A 17,528-nucleotide genomic window follows, 5' to 3' on the forward strand; every position below is an offset into this window, starting at 1 on the left:
TGGTTAATCAAGATATGTTCACGGTCTATTGGCATCTCAGATGCAGAAGCGTGCATCACCTGTGCTGCATGTGGAAGATTTCACTTCTTAATTATTATGCTAGCAGCTAGGTGTTACACATGCTATGCTAGGCAGAGGAAGGATGCAATTTAAGTGCATCTGTAATTTATACAAAACTATAGATTAATATTAAATGGAATCATGTCAAAGGTAATTAAGGGAAACCTTTATGATAATTTATGGCAACTCTAATATATTCAATGTGAGCATCCTCAAGTCTAAATTAATATAAATTGATGTAACGTCGAAATACTCAGTTAGTAGTCATTCGATTTCCTTAAAGTGGGTTTCCTTAGACATGGTGCTTTTAAAGGTATGTCATTTTTAAATAATAATATCCGTAATCGATTCTGAAATAATCTATACTATTATTAATTTGGTAATACATAATATCTATCTATTTATTTGATAATGTAACATTTTTCCACAGATTTTTTGTCTAGGCCTTCTGGCAACAGTTGCCTGTACCAGAGATCCAATACATAAACACATTCTCTATGCCCCGGGTCACGCTTCATTGGACTATTACGTATGGACAATCTCTAATTTTTATTTCTTAATTATTATGTAGAACCCCGATTTTACATGCCCGGAATTCATGTTTTCCTTCTATTTTTGTGTAGTACTGTGGTGCAGTCTGTTTCATTTTAGTATATTTAATTCCTGGTTTTACGTTTTTATTTCTCGCTATTTTCATCTGAAATAATCAAAATTCAATTAAAATTAAAAATCAAACTCGTGCATGACATCATCGAAATGAATTCCAGACGCATGGGTGCAGTGTGCCCAAAACTTCACAGTTTTTTTATGTTTACGCCCCTGTTCAATTATGTCTTAAAAAAAAGAATTTTCAATACGTTTTTATCCCTTGATAAAATTGGGGTTTCACTGTACCTATACATATCGCTGAAAATTTACTGCAGTCATTTAGATTTTTTATACATATTATCTTTGTTTACTTTATGGCTATTGCATTATTACAGAAAGTATAAAAAAAAAAAACAGCTTGTGTAACCTATTTAATTGGTTGCACACTCAAATTAATCAGTATTCTAAAGGAAACATTGAAAATCTGTATTACCAAACGTAATTTGTGGTGAAACAATGTGTTTAGAAAGTTATAAGTTTTTTTTGAGGGAAAAAAATCGTGTGGAGGTTATATCTTAATATTCTTTAATGAAATTCAGAGCACAGGTGACTTATTACTCAAAGATTGAAATGCAATTTTACAAAGTACCCTTTTTTTATATTTTTTTTTTGCAGCCACTGCACATGACTGACAAAATTGTGTACATGTTGTGTACAATAATACACAAGTGACCTTTATTTTCATTCGTAAATTGTGATTTAATGGATTTAGTTCCACAAATACATTTTGCCTATAATGTAGAAAGAATAATTACGAACAAAACTACATTTATAACCCAAAATCGTCAAAATGTCACAAGTGCCCTTTTGCTTTTGGGGCGACGATACGAACTTCCAGAGTGAATGTTAAATTAACAAACTTTTTAATGTGAAATGGTTGTCAGCCATTCGCCCGACTCATTTGATCCTTGTACTGAATGAAATAAGCATTAAAAACAATTCAGCTTTACGGGTGGACACTTCACTGACTACACCACTGCGGGTGTTAAATGTCTCATGGATAGTCATTATTAATTCTATTCAATTTCAGTAAATAGGTAATAATTTTATTTCAAAAAGTATGTGAATATGATCACATGTAATTGTTGTCCAGGTATGATCGTGTGATATTATATGAAAAAATGCTGTCATATTAATGGGTCTCTTGAATTAGGAATTCACACTTATTCCCTAATGAGCTGAAATAATAAATTTCCTTATATTTTAGGGAAATCAATACAAATTCTATAAATCTAACCTGATAATATTTAATATATCTTTACATTATTGATACTGTAGGCTTATCCCAAGTACGCTTTTGACTATGGCGTGAACGACCCACATACGGGAGACCATAAAACGCAATGGGAGAAGAGAGACGGTGACATTGTCAAAGGTAAAATTATAATAATAAAGCTCACCATGTTCAAACTAATTTTCACTTAATCAATTTTCGGTAATCCGACCATATTAGAATATCTTTAAAGGCATTAACTGTCAATTCTTGTTGAAAAAACATTGTATTAGATAAAATAAAACAGAATATTATAGTTACACCACAAAATTTAATAATAAGCAGGAATTCCAACACTTTAATAGGACATTGTCAACTGCTGCAAAAGCTACAATATTATACTAATAGATTAAAAAAAAAACACAATTATTATTTGTTCAAGGTATATATTTTTTAAAGATGTCCGATCCTAAGAAGATCGAATGGGCCTCCACTGAGTGGAGGTTGTATAACAGATTTTCGCTTTTAAGAGAAAAAGGATGTTAGCCACTTAACCTATGACATTATAGGCCGACACATTATCCACTCGGCTATCATTGGCGTTAAATTGTTGAAGATATGGACAATAATAAATAAAATGGGATTCTAAGAAATCCTTTCTTCAAAATATAATTTTCATTTTTATAATTTGTTAGTTCGGTAATAGCTGTAACATTGTATATTAATTTATACCAGTTGAGAATTTCCTATTTAAGCAGACAAAACTGGTCCTGTTGATAAGTAAATCATGTGAAATAAGTACTACATTTTTTGTTTTATTTTATACATACTACTAGGATTAATATAGTATCACTCCGGTGAACGGAGAATATGGAGATCCTCTTCCCGAGGTTACTACCACAGAAGTGGAATATGCTATAATGTGCATGAAGAGTGGGAAAGCCCCGGGAGAAGATGGGCTGACTATCGATGTTCTCAAACGGGCCGGGAGGACGGTGAGCGAAGTGCTCGCACGTCTGTTCACGTCTTGTCTGCACGAAGAAAACATCCCAGAGTCATGGAAAAATGCCTCCATTATTATTCTCCATAAGAAAGGAGACACTGAAGATCTGAAAAACTATCGACCAATTAGTCTACTGCCAATTCTGTATAAGGTTTTCACGAAAATACTCTCAAACCGTCTCGAAACAGTTCTAGACGAGAACCAACCAAGAGAGCAAGCCGGTTTCAGAAGAGGCTACAGTACTATGGATCATATACAGGTCGTCAGGGAAATCATAGAGCGCTACCAGGAATACAAACTGCCATTATATCTTGGTTTTATAGACTATGAAAAGGCGTTTGATTCCATCAAAAAATTCTCAATTATAGACGCCCTTAGCAACCAAGGAATTTCCAGACGCTACATAAACATATTGAACAGTATATACAGTGATGCCACAGCATGCGTGAAACTCCACAAACGGTCATGTAAATTCCCCATTAACAAAGGTGTCCGGCAAGGTGATACCATTTCACCTAAACTATTCACCGCTACTCTTGAGGACTTATTTAGGAAACTTGATTGGGAGGAAAAAGGTGTTCCAATTAATGGGGAGCACCTCAGTCACCTGCGCTTTGCAGATGATATTGTTATACTCTCACAAGACCCGAAAGACCTCCAAAGTAGAATGCAAGAACTCGCGGATGTCAGTCAAACGGTCGGTCTAAAGATAAATGTCTCAAAGACAAAAGTGATGAGGAACTGTATTTCGGACCCTGCGATTATCTGTATTTCTGGCACCCAACTCGAGCAAGTCAGCAGCTACGTCTATCTCGGACAGCAGGTGTCCATAGACGGAAGCATGCACGATGAAATTGCTCGAAGAACAAAGCTCGGATGGAGTGCTTTCGGACGTCTGAATATTATCTTCAAGAGTGACCTACCATTATGTCTTAAGCGTAAGGTGTTCAACCAATGTGTGCTACCCGTGCTCACGTATGGCTGCGAGACGTGGACCCTCAACACGAGAGATGTCCAAAGGCTAAGAGTCACACAGCGAGGCATGGAGAGGTGCATGTTGGGCATCACGCGAAAGGACCGTAAGAGGAACGAATGGGTTAGGAAGCAGACAAGAGTACGCGATGTAATAGACGTTGCCAAACAACTGAAATGGAGATGGGCGGGACACATTGCTCGCCGAAAGGACGGCCGCTGGACAAATGCCGTCATCCAGTGGTACCCAAGGGGTACGAAACGGCCACAGGGTCGCCCTAAAAGCCGCTGGATTGACGAACTGGTAAAGTTCGGCGGAAATACGTGGCAGCGAACGACACAGGACCGAGAGAGTTGGAGAAAGCTTGGGGAGGCCTTCATCCAGCAGTGGATTGACCCCGGCTGATGATGATGATGACTAGGATTAATGAATTACACTAGTACAATGACCGCAGTTAACTTCACAGTGTTCTGGCAGTTATTGACAATCATTGCTTATTTACTACATATGCACCTGAAACGTAAATATGAACTTTGAAGACCTGAAATTATAATATGTATCCAGGTTTACGAGGAGTATGTGAGCACCGGCTTTACAAGTGTCTTATAGCATTCTTTAATACATTCGCAGACACATGTTAGCCAATAGCGATATGACACATTTTTAAATTTTCGATTTAGATATATAGAAATGAAAAAGTCTTGAGATGCGATACTATTTAATGGAAATATGTTCGCACCGTGACACAAGTAGCCGGCAACATATTGTTTTAATCCAAAATACGACTTCTACAAACGTTATGTCGTATTCTGTTCCATAGTACAGGACGTCTATGGACGTCCTGTCATATCACAAATTACTATGTCTACAGACGTCGTGTCCGCGAATGTGTTTTAAGGATGTTATTGCAGAGGCCATTTTTAAGAAATAATGTTGTAAAATACACTGTACAATACACAAACTGCAGTGTTAATAGAAAAGAATCTCTTGCAAAAACCCAAAAAGTGCAATTTATATGTAGTATTCCATTGACAAAGATACAGAAATATTTTGTTTTTCAATAGTTAATTGTTTCCTGTCACTTTCCCCTATTCAGACAATAAGTTTACAAAACAATCATATATCCGTATTTGTTAATTTCCAGGAGCCTATTCGTTGGTAGAGCCCGATGGTACAATCCGGGTTGTGGAATACACTTCCGATCCCCACAACGGCTTCAACGCTATCGTCAGAAAGATCGGCCATGCAATCCATCCCCGGAAGCGTCTGCGCAAGCCACACTTTTTGCCGTACCCATTATCCCTGGCGAAGAAACACCTGATCTCAGATTACGTACCAAGCGTACCTCTCTTCAAGCCCACTATTTACAGAAATCTTATATCTTAATAATATGATACAATCGGTGATCAACTAAACAGTATAAATAAAATTTACGTGTCTATTTTAACTGACGATAATAATATGTATCTATTTCTGTTCTATATAATATATTGTGATTGTGAGCATTGAATAATTAATAAATATATATTTTATATTCTATGAGTACCTGGTTTTAAATTTAAGTGGACTGAATGAATGGGTGGATCGAAGTACCTATAAAACACACAGTGTGGACAATGTATAACAATGGAGATCATACACTTTTGCGATGTGGACGATTTAAGGATCAGTCTAAAAAACAGTGTACGTGTAGGAAAAATAGACTTACCGGATCACCGTCAGAATCATCTGCTTCGGTTTCTTCTCTTTGTACCAAGAGGAGTCTACCGCTGACGTTTAATATCTGGGGAAAAAAAAACCAAATAAAACTTTCACTTAACTACGCCACAGACGAATGTGAGTTATTCACGCCGCTTGTGAATATTTCGCATTGCCCTCATGATGTTCGTATTGGCTAACGGATAAGATCAAGCTTGCACGTCAGTCTTGCATCTAGTCTATTGTGTTTTTTTTCAATGCGTTGTGAATTTTGCAATAGCAAAGGTGGAAAAGTTAATAGAAATAGTTTGAATGTTTCAGTTAAGAGAAGCTTTATTTTTCATCCAAATTCAACAATCATTATTGATATAATTCATAGTAAGAATTGTAGTTTTATAATTTACTAGCTGAAGTACCCGGCTTCGCATGAGGTTGCTTCATCGTTCAATATACATTTATCTTACTTCCCAAAACAATAATAATTACATTTTACAACATTATTATTAGGTCATATTCTTGTTTTTCCAGTACAAATCTTGCAATTGATTTTTAACTAACTTCCCGACTAGCTAGACATTTGAAACTTTTAGAATACTATTGCTAAGGGGGTGGTCCTAGCAACTAAATTATTAATATATACGTGTGTTACTATGGAAATCAAAATGAAATGTCAAAATGACATTTCAGTACCGTCGATTGGGGTGAATAGAGACTGTGGGGTGAAAAGAGACAAAAACATGGTATGAATTTCAACATAACTTTATTAAGTATCCTACGTATTTATCATGATTATGTGAATATTTTTTGACTGCTGGTAATTTCATATTTCGGATGACAACACCAAAGCAACTCTATAATCTGTCAAAATTTAAACAACTGCGTTAGACTTCGGTGTCCGTGAATCGTTACTTTTCGACTGCTCGAAAACTTTGATATTATTCCAGAAAACATAAGTATAACTGTGTTAACATAATAATTTACATTTTACTGCAAGTGTTTTTTACACTATAAACACAAGTTTGTATAGTATTTCATCGAATTTCGGCATTATTGGGTTCTTTATACAGAACTTGAAATTTTCACATATTTTGGGGTGAATAGAGACGAGAAGGGGGTGCATAGAGACAGTGATGATACAGAAAACTGAAATTTAAATAGTTTGAAAAGTGACTATGTTTGGTATAATATTTCTTCTTTTTCTTTGTTTAGAAAGATCACTGTACAATATAAACATGCCAAGTGTTTTAAACCAGATCCCCGAAGCACCAAAAGACACCTCAAACACAACCCATAGGTTTTGAAGATTGCTGTACAAGCTATTATATTGGAAAAACTTCCAATAATACTAATTAATATTAATAACTAAATAATAATGATTTTATTCATTGATAAATATCTTTTTAAATAGTGCACATGTAAAATTAATAATTTCATTTAATACCTCAACTCCATAGATTTGAGCATTTTTAATTTTCAGTTACCTACTCATCTACCTAATAATCTCACAATATTAATTTTATGTAACTAGATACCTACATATATTATAATATTTTCATAATTGATTGATAATTATCTTTAAAAAAGAAACCTAGTGCAATAATTGTAAAATAAATATTTTGATTTTATAAATTCCATAAATGTATGTAAAATTAGTGTAAGGAAACGAAATGCTTATATTTATATTTTATATTATGTTTTATAAAATTGCACTTGTAACATTATAATTCGATTTAATAATCTCAAATGTATGCATGTTTATAAATGACCTACATCTACCTACCTCCCTATACATTTTGTCTCTATTCACCTTCCAAGTCTCTATTCACCCCCCCTCTCGTCTCTATTCACCCCAATTCAAGTTAAATAGAGACATCGAACAAAATTGGCTGTTCTTTAATAACCTTAAAGGATATTTGAAAAATATGTCCATAAACATGTAGAAGGACTATAAAAACAAGTTTTAAGCTAATCATGTTGATATAATTTGGAATAGGTATGCAGATACATTATCGTCAAGGGAAAAAAGTGTCTCTATCCACCCCATTCTACGGTATTCTATATTTGTTTGTTTGCTTGTTTTTTATTTACTTCATATCAAGTACAAGTTTGAGCATATTGAGCATGATAATTCAACAGGAAACTTAAAAACGTTGTACATAAAAAGTTCTTTTTATCCTGTAATTATTTCAATATTAAAATATTTGTATCTAGCCGTACAACATGTCAAAATAAAAGTAATTCTGACAGCGAAGTCAAACAAAAGAACATCAAATAAAAATCGAATTCAAAATATCTTTATATTGATCTGTCGTGGAAATTCAAAATTGTAATTGCCAGGGAAGGTAATTTGAACAAACAAACTTTATATGTCACACTACGACTTATGTGAGCGACGTCTGCGAAGCGTTGAGCGGCGCGCGCAACTCAAACGTATAAACGTACAACCAAAAAAAGACTGTTTATGAACATTTTCACACACGGTTATACGTTTGAGTTGCGCGTGCCGCTCAACGCTTCGCCGACTTCGCCCACGTAAAACGCCCCGTAATGTAAGATGTCAGTTGGGGCAAAGTAGGAACATACTTTGACTTTTACATTATATATAGAATAAATTCGTCAACTCAACTGCTGCCGTTACATGTGAAAATCGCTGTGCATAGTTTTCATAGAATCTTTATACTGTGGCAACACTGATTAGCTATTTGTATTTTGCAACGGATAAAGAAAATATTTTTATGAAAACATATTATATTCTATGTTTTTGAGAGACACTTGTAGGACATTTATAAACAGTTTAAATTTGAAACAAATTATTTTAATCAATACATTGTCAAGTGGGGTATTGATACGTAGTTTTAATATAGTATTAAATGTAAAAAAGGACACTGCTTTCGGTCCAAAGACTAAATGATTATTTACCATTGAGTATGTAGGTTTGACAGGGTGCTGTATGAGTGAATGATGCGAATGTCTGGAGGTCTCGTGTCTCAGATCCGACAGGCTGACGGATATGACGCAGGCGGGGTGTACGCACAGGCCGGCCAAGTCCACACCTTGCAAGCATTCTATATCAACATTCCCAGCTGAAAAAAATTTCAAATAATACAGATTTTCCATTTTTGTGATGGTTTCAGAGGCGAATATTTAGCACCCACGTTGGCCTAGTTGGTAGAGTGGCCATCACTGTGACGTGGATTGAAGGCTCGAACCTGTGTGAATTTGTGAGCACTGGAAGTTTACATTGGTTAAACACGTACTTAAGGCACAATGGGAAGTAGACATTATCCCTTCAAAGCATCGTCTGTCGAACTGTGTCGTGAAAGAAGGAGCCACTCAGTTATCAACTGTACGAGACTTTTGCAAGATACAATGGTACACATCTAATGTAAGCAGTGGAAGAAAATTAAATAGACATGAAAAACAATCCTATGCACAAAGCCTCATTTTCTGAGCTAGAGTTGTTGGCATTTCGGACTTTGGTTTGCAATCAATATCCTCGATTAGCTACTGCTGTTTCCATTTGGATCGTCATATCTTTGCAAATTAGGTGCCTTGGCGTTCATGGAAATAAAATAAAAAAACCGGAACGATTACAGATGGTAGATCTTTCGTCATCGTGTCAGGTCTTCAATAGCTACAATGTGTCGCCCCAGAATTTGGCGAAAGCAACACTATTTTCCTCGGCTTGTAGGATCTCGTTGAAATTGCAGTTTACTGGGAAAGCAAAGCATGAAAAAAGGTGCTCCATGCTTTGCATTTCACCGCACTCGCAGGTTTGGTCATTGGAGAACCCCCACTTCACCATGTCGTTTTGAGTGCGCCCTACCATGGTTCTCAGTCTGTTTAGGGCTTTCCATGTACGGTACTCGAGACTGGCTGCGGGTGGGAGATGCTCTGCTGGCTTTACCCAATCTTCGAGACCCTCAGAGGCTAGGTTCGCCTCCCATGTGGATGTTAGATGAGAAGTTGTCATGTTTGTTTATCCAATTTAGAGCCGCATTTTGACATAATTCTTTCTCAAAATCATTTGCGTCCTTCTCAATAATAAAATTATCACCTATATTACTAGCTATGTTTATATGTTAGTGAAAAAATATTATTTTATTTGGTGTGCTGCGAAAGAAATATTTTCCTTTCCCAGTGTGCTGTCAGGTAAAAAAATTTGGCAGACACTGCCTCAAGGGCAGATACATTTAGGAGGTAACAATATCCATGATTTAATTACCTGAATCGACTGCTTTGAGAGTGTAAATAAAGATTTGCGCATCAGCCCCGAAGACAATGAGCTGATCCTCCAGCATGTCAAGTAGAAGCACTTGCGATTGCACAGTGTGGATTTTAGCAAATTTGTTGTCCAGTTTACAATCTTTGGGATACAATCGCAACTCATCGCTTCCGTCTAAAATACTGAAACAACCTGTAATCAAACAAAATGCATAATATTAACCATGATTTATTTATATATTTCTACTTCTGCTTCTTCGGCCATATCCACCCCTTAGTTTGAGCATATGGACACCATGCGGTGCCTCCAAGAATCCGTCGCTCGCCAGTCTTCTTGGATCATTCCAGGTCAAACCAGCATCCCGTAGCTTCGCCGTATACACTCTATAGATAGTATTTAGCGGTCTTCCAGGACGCCGGAATCCAGTCGCTTATGCTTTTAATAAATATATTACATAATATAATATTATTATGTATTTATACATGACGTGAAAGGCGAACTAGAAGTGTACCTAATATGTAGATATTTTTTTTCTACATTTTTTTCTATTAAGTATGTTTCTGAGGTTTTTCAAAATTATGTTATTTCTAACATCTATATTATGTATACCTTCTAAAAGTTTGATATTTTGTACCACAGCTGATGTATTCAGTTTACCTATATTATGAATACCTTAACGTTGTGTTGTTTATTTAATTACATTTGGTGCCATTTCTCATAACCTTATATTATTATATTAATTAATATTAATAAGTTCCAAACACTTCACGTAGTTCCGTTATTTATAAGTAATGACATTTTAATGTGGTTGCTGAATATATTAATAGTGGGAATCTAATGTATCCACTACTGACTACAAGTTTTTATGCTTGCTTCTTTATTTGGTCCATATTATTCTTTCGGAAGAATTATTTTTACATTTTGTTTTATTCATAAGATGTTTGTTATGAAAAATGGTGTCTATCCATTTGTGACGAATTCAAGTTTCAAGGTTTATCTTGGCAATATTTGTAGATTTATACATGATATCAGTGTGAAGTTTGCCACATACGAAATAGCAATGTGAAATAATTTGCTGCCAATTTTGACGAATAATTCACATTCATATAAAATATTATCAGAAGGTATTGTATATAACTAACCGACGAGAACATAGTCCCTCCACCAAAGCATTCCTCCGGTGACGACAAAGTCTTTCTCTTGCGTCTCATTGCCGAAGAGTTTCCACTTTCTAGAGAGCATATTGTAATGTGCGATTCCAGTTCGACCGGCTACGCTGAGGTTCTGGCCCGATGAATCGATTGCGCTATACTGCAATCAGATATGAATATACACAAGATAATAAATCAGAACGTCATATGAGTGCATATGCTCATACACTCATTTGCGATAACCATCAGAATATTTAATAATACAATTTGTAGCACTCTTCCATTTTATCACATGAGGTCGGAGGTTTGACATAATACAAGGGATGGGACTGCAGCGTGATTTTGGTACATGTATGTACAGTATTTTTGTGGGGCGAGTTTACAGTGAACTCTCCATTTTTCCTAATATTTTAAACAAAATATTTTTATCAAATAAACGAACAAGTTACCCTAATAGGCCAATTGGTCGCCGAATATGTGGCGGGGAGCGGTAAGATGACCCACTGTTTCCCGTCGGAGATATTGCTGCTACTCAGGGGAACCCCGTTGTCTGAATCATAGCCGAAACCGCCGGGGCCCATGGTGTGGCTGCCTATAGTAGAGCTGTACTGCGCCGATTCGTCATTTTGCAGACTGTCTTCCGGTTCTTCAGGCTTGTGACGGCGATTGCTCCTGGCTAGATTGTCGCCCAGATTCACATACAGTCTGTCGTCGGCTTGCAGATATAAATGACTCTGATGATTCTGCGGGATTGAATATGAAATAATTAATACTGATGATCGGTTTAGCAAAGAATAGAGAGAAGGTTAGTTATCAAATCGATACACGCACATATTTATTATCCCAATTCAAATATACATGTGCTTTATGTCAATATTGGTCACCGGGAGTAAACTTTTCCACTCATCTCTCTTTTTCCAGCAACACCCGCCTCTCACGGATCTGTTATAGATCTGCATACCATCAAGGCACCCCACCCGCACCCGGTTCCACTAATTTTCCATTTTTCTCCAGGTCTAATAGATTTGGTTTTGGTTAGAGACAATTCTATTGGTAGCAATATTATTATTCACTTCAAAGAACATTTTAATTTAACATATTCACTCTCAGATGAAGCATAAGGCCATCACAATACGATATTCATTCATTCAAACCTAAATAAGGCAGGTGGAAGGAAGTAAAATAAAAAATTATCATATGAAAATGTTCATCCGGATGGGATTTCAATCCACAACATTCTGTATGCAATATTCCATCGAGTGCTCAGAGCTAAGTCTCAATTGCAGAAGAGATGTTTCATTTTTCCAATCGTGCTTCTCAATAATGATCTAAAATTCACGATTTGGGCTCTAGTCTTCATGTAGACGGCGATCAAAGTATTTTACATGCTCCGCTCTCTTTACAGGCTTGCCCTTAATGTGCAGGCGGATATCTTATCTTATTTTATTACTTATTCTCTGTATTTTTATTTTTAAAAATTATTAACACTTATTTTATGTCATGTCGTGATCGCTTTGAATTTATAATTTGTTATGTTCATTATATGTAAAATAAATAAATTTGATTTGATTTGATTTGATCTCCAACTTTTTGTCTACAACAACTATAAAAATGATTTTTTGCATATTCATACTAAATCCGAATGTGTTACTTTATAATAACATCTATCAACATAAATAAAATTAAAACTAACGATCTCAGACAATAATTAAGTTCTCATCACTCGAACATCATATTAATCAGTCGATATCAAACCTTTTCACTCAATCAACTAGTGGTTCTTCACATACTCTGTTTGTCCGAGAAAGACATAATCCTTTTAAATACTAAATTAACATAGATGACAAAATTAATATTATCTAAATATATACTTATACATCCTCAAAAAGTAATACAGTGTACAAGAGCATACAATAAAACAACCATAAACACAGTTATGTATATCTATCAATCAATTATGTATCCACATAAAAATCAATCAAAAATTAAGTTAGTGTTGAACTTCTAAAACTTACGGTGTTTATACTAAGAATACAAATATATAATTAGTTACTTACCATACATGGGTTAACGGAGAGAGCACTTTTGACAAAGTCTAATTGGACCAAGCTCGTAGAAACATCTTTACTTTCCCTGATCATCCAAAGTTGATAACCTTCCGTGCACCATTCCTGAGAAAAGTGGAGATAACAGTTTTTTCAGAATTTGGAAGTTATATTAAGGGCCCACATGCTCAGCGTAGGTCAAAATGGAGCTTTTTTGGTATTTTCAGAGCATAACCCTGGACATTCCTTAAACGTTGTAGATAATTTATTTATATAATTTTATATTTATTTTAAACATTTGATGACTGCATAAAGTATTTTTATTACATAAAATAGTATTCTTTTAAACCTCTCGCTCTAATGTTTTAGAATATAGTCATATTTCAATACGTCCATGTGCAGTGGTGTTGAGAATTTTTAGATCTATTAATTTTTAAACGCATTTACAAAACCATCAGTAAAATTAATGTTAACATTATCTAGTGACATATTTACGATAAAAAAATATATTTTATAATCTTTTTGATCCCGAATTTGACAAGAATTAGGCATTTTATAATTAAAAAATGGGCACGATTAACACATTTGAAGATAATTCTAAAGATACTGATTATAAGCTATGTCTTTGACCATTCAAATGTGATAAACGTCCTACAAACAATGTTTGCTTTATAATAATTATTGACCTAAGAATAAGGTATTATTTTTTTGAAATACGCCATTTCTATTGGCATTTCCCAGTGGCTAAGCTACAACATACGGCCGTACATAAATTGACAAACAAAGGAAGTAGCGAGTAAGATGATTTTAACGCACGTGTTTGAACATGTACCGTTTTAGAAAAATATTTTTTTTTTCGGTTAGGTACATGTTCAAACACAACAAATTCATTCAAATTCAAGTTCATAACAAATCCGAGTTTCATTGTTTATCTTGGTAATAAAATCTAAATCTGTACATACATTCAATAATTTATGGAATCAACAGAATGAGTGAAATGCTTGTGGGTTATAACAGATGCGCTCGAAATGAATCTGCAACGCGATATGACTTGCAGCTAATTTACTCATTAGCCTTAAGCCCATATTCCATTGGCAGATTGCGTCTGGCCCGATCGTCTGCCACGACTGTCAAACTCTATTCTCTATGGTTTTCAAGGATCGTGAGCGATCGGGTCGAAAGTGGAAAATTTTCTATTATCCGTCGTGCGATCCTTTCATTATCAAGCGAAGATTGCCGAAAGCGTACGAAAATAGCCGAATATGCGCCTGAGTCATGCAAACGGTCGTTCATTTCATTCTACTCACTACTGGTCGATTTCAACTGAACAACTACAAGATGGCGAAAACTTAAAAAATATATATGGAGTATCACCGAGGACACAGTCCTCGTCGAATAAATACACGCCAAAGATATAGTGTGGAACGTAAAAAAATCCGCCATATTCAATGGCGATCACGCTGTTCTTCAGTTAGCCAACTTTTGACCCAGTGTTTTCGTTTACGGCGAGTCCTGACCGCCTGAGCCAGTTGAAATATAGCCATACTTGCTACAATAAATTAGTCTTTGGATTATTCGATTTCGATATTCGAATAACTCAATTGGTTTGGAGATTCAAGCTCGCCCAGTTATTCATGATGTAAATTAACAATAAGTATACAAACTTTCTATAAATGTCAAACGGCCGCATAAATTTTAACAGATCTGATGCTCGCTAGGTTTGACAGCTGACAGCTCAGTTTTGTTGACGTAAAATTGCGCGGGAATGCGTTCAGTGTAGCCACCAATCTAAGAAATATCTAGTTTTCACTCAACCTATATTTTTAATAATAGCAACACTAGTATTATTTTAACCAATCAAATCAAGGACCAACGAGATTGAATCGTTGCGTGTAATTGCAAATAGCTAGCGACAACGGTTGGCGTTGATCGTTGGATCGGGTTGGGTCTGTGCGTCTGCCAATGGAATATGGCCTTTAGTAAATAACCCTTTTTTCCAACTTTGCTTCATATTCGTAACTGGCTTTACAATCCTATGTGGATCTGGGTCACACACACACACTACGTACTTTACGGACGTCAGTTAGTAATTACGTTAATTAATACCTTCTTTTTCTTATTGTGCCATCCTCTAGAGGAGGTCGGCCACCATCAAGGCGATCTTTGATTTAAAATACAAAAGCCGATCACCAATAGTATCTCAATTTAGAAAGCGCTTCAGAGAGTATTGTAAGAGCCATTAATTAAAAATTTGCCACAATTAGATAAGATGTCTACAGCATTGTGGTCGGTTGTGCGTGGGCGCAGGTTCAATTCCTGCTGGGTGTCGTATTTATTTCTATTGGTTATATATTTTCTCAGAAGTGTTTTCAAATTATGTATGTACAAATAGCTGTCTTCAGCCAAATCACTTTGAATAGTGATATATTCCATCTACGTGAAGACGAGTTTAAGTGGATGTTGTTTTACATATTTTAAAAATAGGTTCTACATAGCAGTATTTACTTGACAAATGAATTATGAATTTACATTAAATCATTTTGAATTTTTCTAGTAAATTGAATATCCTACCATGCTGTATACATTCAGGGGGTTGTCAGTGGTGAGATCGTGATGTAGGCCGTAGTCCCAAGCGAGAGAGCAAAGCAGGAGTCCGCCGAAAGTACTCCAGAGTGCCACGCCGCCACCACTCCAAGCCACACACAACGCCCGCCCGTCCCCCGTCCATCTAATGAGTCAACCACATGCATTTAAACTTGAAGATTGGACAGAGTCTGAAGCCAGTGAGTGTGGTGTTATGATTCACTACTATTCTATATAATTCAGGGGGTCAATTGTTTGGGGGCCTTATCAGTTGAAGTACAGTTTTTTGGTGGAGAAGGTTCATAATACATTATTGAGAACTCTTTATGGAATTTCTTCATCTGACTGACTTTCTCTTAGGCATGCTTACATACTGTAGTTAGAGAAGATTTTTATTTTGATATACACATCCTTCCAATGTATACGTGGTCGAACAAATCGGGATCATCAGTTGTTTGTTCTCCCAAAGTGTTAAATGTATTGCAAAACACTCTTTCCAATCTTAAATATATTTTTATAAAAGTTAGGTAATGTCGTGTTATTACCATTTGTAAAAGATCTTTTATAAAAGATATATTATATAAAACATACGACATTTACACTGTAAAAGATTTTAGAACAACATACGAGGGTGGGTCAATAATTCCTTAGAAAAAAGCATTAAAACAGGTTTTATTTTTGTATTTTTTTTTATTTCTCAACATAGTTTCCTTGGAGCTCAATACACTTGGTTAGACGTTTCTCAATTTTTTTTAAACCGTCAGAAAAATAAGTTTTCGGAAGGTCCTCAAAATAAGCATTTGTCCGATCGATGACTTCTTCATTTGAAAAAAAACGTTGTCCACTTAGCCATTTTTTTAAGTTTGGGAAAAGGAAAAAGTCACTGGGGGCTAAATCTGGCGAATACGGTGGGTGGTCGACCAATTCGAACTTCAATTCTTCAATTTTAGCCATTGATCGTAAACATGTGTGAACACGGGCATTGTCCTGATGAAAGAGGATTTTTTTCCTGTTTAAATGAGGCCGTTTTTCTTCAATTTTGTTTTTTAGCTGGTCCAATAAAGATGCATAATAATCCCCTGTTATTGTTTTTCCTTTTTCCAAATAGTCAACGAAAATAATTTCACGTGCATCCCAAAATACAGTAGTCATAACCTTACCAGCTGATTTTACGGTTTTCGCCTTCTTTGGACATGGTTTGCCTTCGCAATCCACTGCTTTGACTGTTCTTTCGTCTCGGGAGTATAGTGGTGTATCCATGTTTCATCTACAGTCACAAAGCGACTAAAAAATTCATCCGGATTGCGTTGCATGAGCGACAACAGGGCTTTAGAGGCCACCACCCTACTGCGTTTATTGTCGACTGTGAGCAAACGCGGCACCCATCTTGCAGAAATATTTTTCATGCCCAATTTGTCATGTAAAATAGAAATGACGCTACCTTTTGAGATCCCTGTAACCTCAATTATCTCACTCAACTTTAATCTTCGGTCACTTAACACCATATCGTGGATTTTATTGATCATTTCTGGTGTAGTCACCTCTACAGGACGTCCTGAGCGTGGTTCATCCTTTGTTGATGTACGACAACGTTTAAATTCATTTAACCAGTTATAAATAGTTGCAAGTGAAGGAGCAGATATGCCGTGAACTAAATCCAACTCATTTTTTATTTCCTTTGCTGTTAACCCTTTTATATTAAAATGTTTAATAACAACTCTAAACTCAATTTTCTCCATTTTCCATTTTTCCATTTTCCACAAGCAAATTTTTTTTTTAAATGTACGAGAAACACACAACAACCCGACCAATCTGATTGAAACTTCGCAGCATACTGAATCGGTAGTGCCGCTGCATGAAAACAAACCGCTTGCAGTACTAGTCGCGCCACCTGTCGGCTTTTCTAAGGACTTATTGACCCACCCTCGT

General features: G+C 35.7%; 2 protein-coding genes across 2 annotated transcripts in view; one reads left to right on the forward strand and one right to left on the reverse strand.

The window, feature by feature from the left end:
* The window catches only part of Rich (Guanine nucleotide exchange factor subunit Rich), a 60,637-nt gene that overhangs the window by 32,013 nt on the left and 11,096 nt on the right, over nucleotides 1–17,528 (reverse strand). The window contains exons 8-14 of the mRNA XM_085943492.1: nucleotides 15,588–15,744; nucleotides 13,029–13,142; nucleotides 11,421–11,714; nucleotides 10,963–11,131; nucleotides 9,821–10,012; nucleotides 8,515–8,678; nucleotides 5,606–5,680 (exon numbers count right to left, since the gene is read on the reverse strand). Coding sequence (XP_085799618.1) covers nucleotides 5,606–5,680; nucleotides 8,515–8,678; nucleotides 9,821–10,012; nucleotides 10,963–11,131; nucleotides 11,421–11,714; nucleotides 13,029–13,142; nucleotides 15,588–15,744 — 1,165 coding nt within the window. The remainder of the gene's footprint in view (nucleotides 1–5,605; nucleotides 5,681–8,514; nucleotides 8,679–9,820; nucleotides 10,013–10,962; nucleotides 11,132–11,420; nucleotides 11,715–13,028; nucleotides 13,143–15,587; nucleotides 15,745–17,528) is intronic.
* Nucleotides 359–5,283, forward strand: LOC147074717 (cuticle protein 7-like). Its single transcript, XM_085943909.1, has 4 exons — nucleotides 359–373; nucleotides 473–589; nucleotides 1,987–2,083; nucleotides 5,042–5,283. Exons 1-4 carry the CDS (start codon nucleotides 359–361, stop codon nucleotides 5,281–5,283), a joined length of 471 nt encoding a protein of 156 aa, XP_085800035.1.

This window comes from Rhyacophila brunnea, unplaced genomic scaffold (assembly GCF_057557595.1).
Source record: "Rhyacophila brunnea isolate RB1 unplaced genomic scaffold, BYU_Rbru_1.0 scaffold_16, whole genome shotgun sequence".
NCBI classification, from domain to species: Eukaryota; Metazoa; Arthropoda; class Insecta; order Trichoptera; family Rhyacophilidae; genus Rhyacophila; species Rhyacophila brunnea.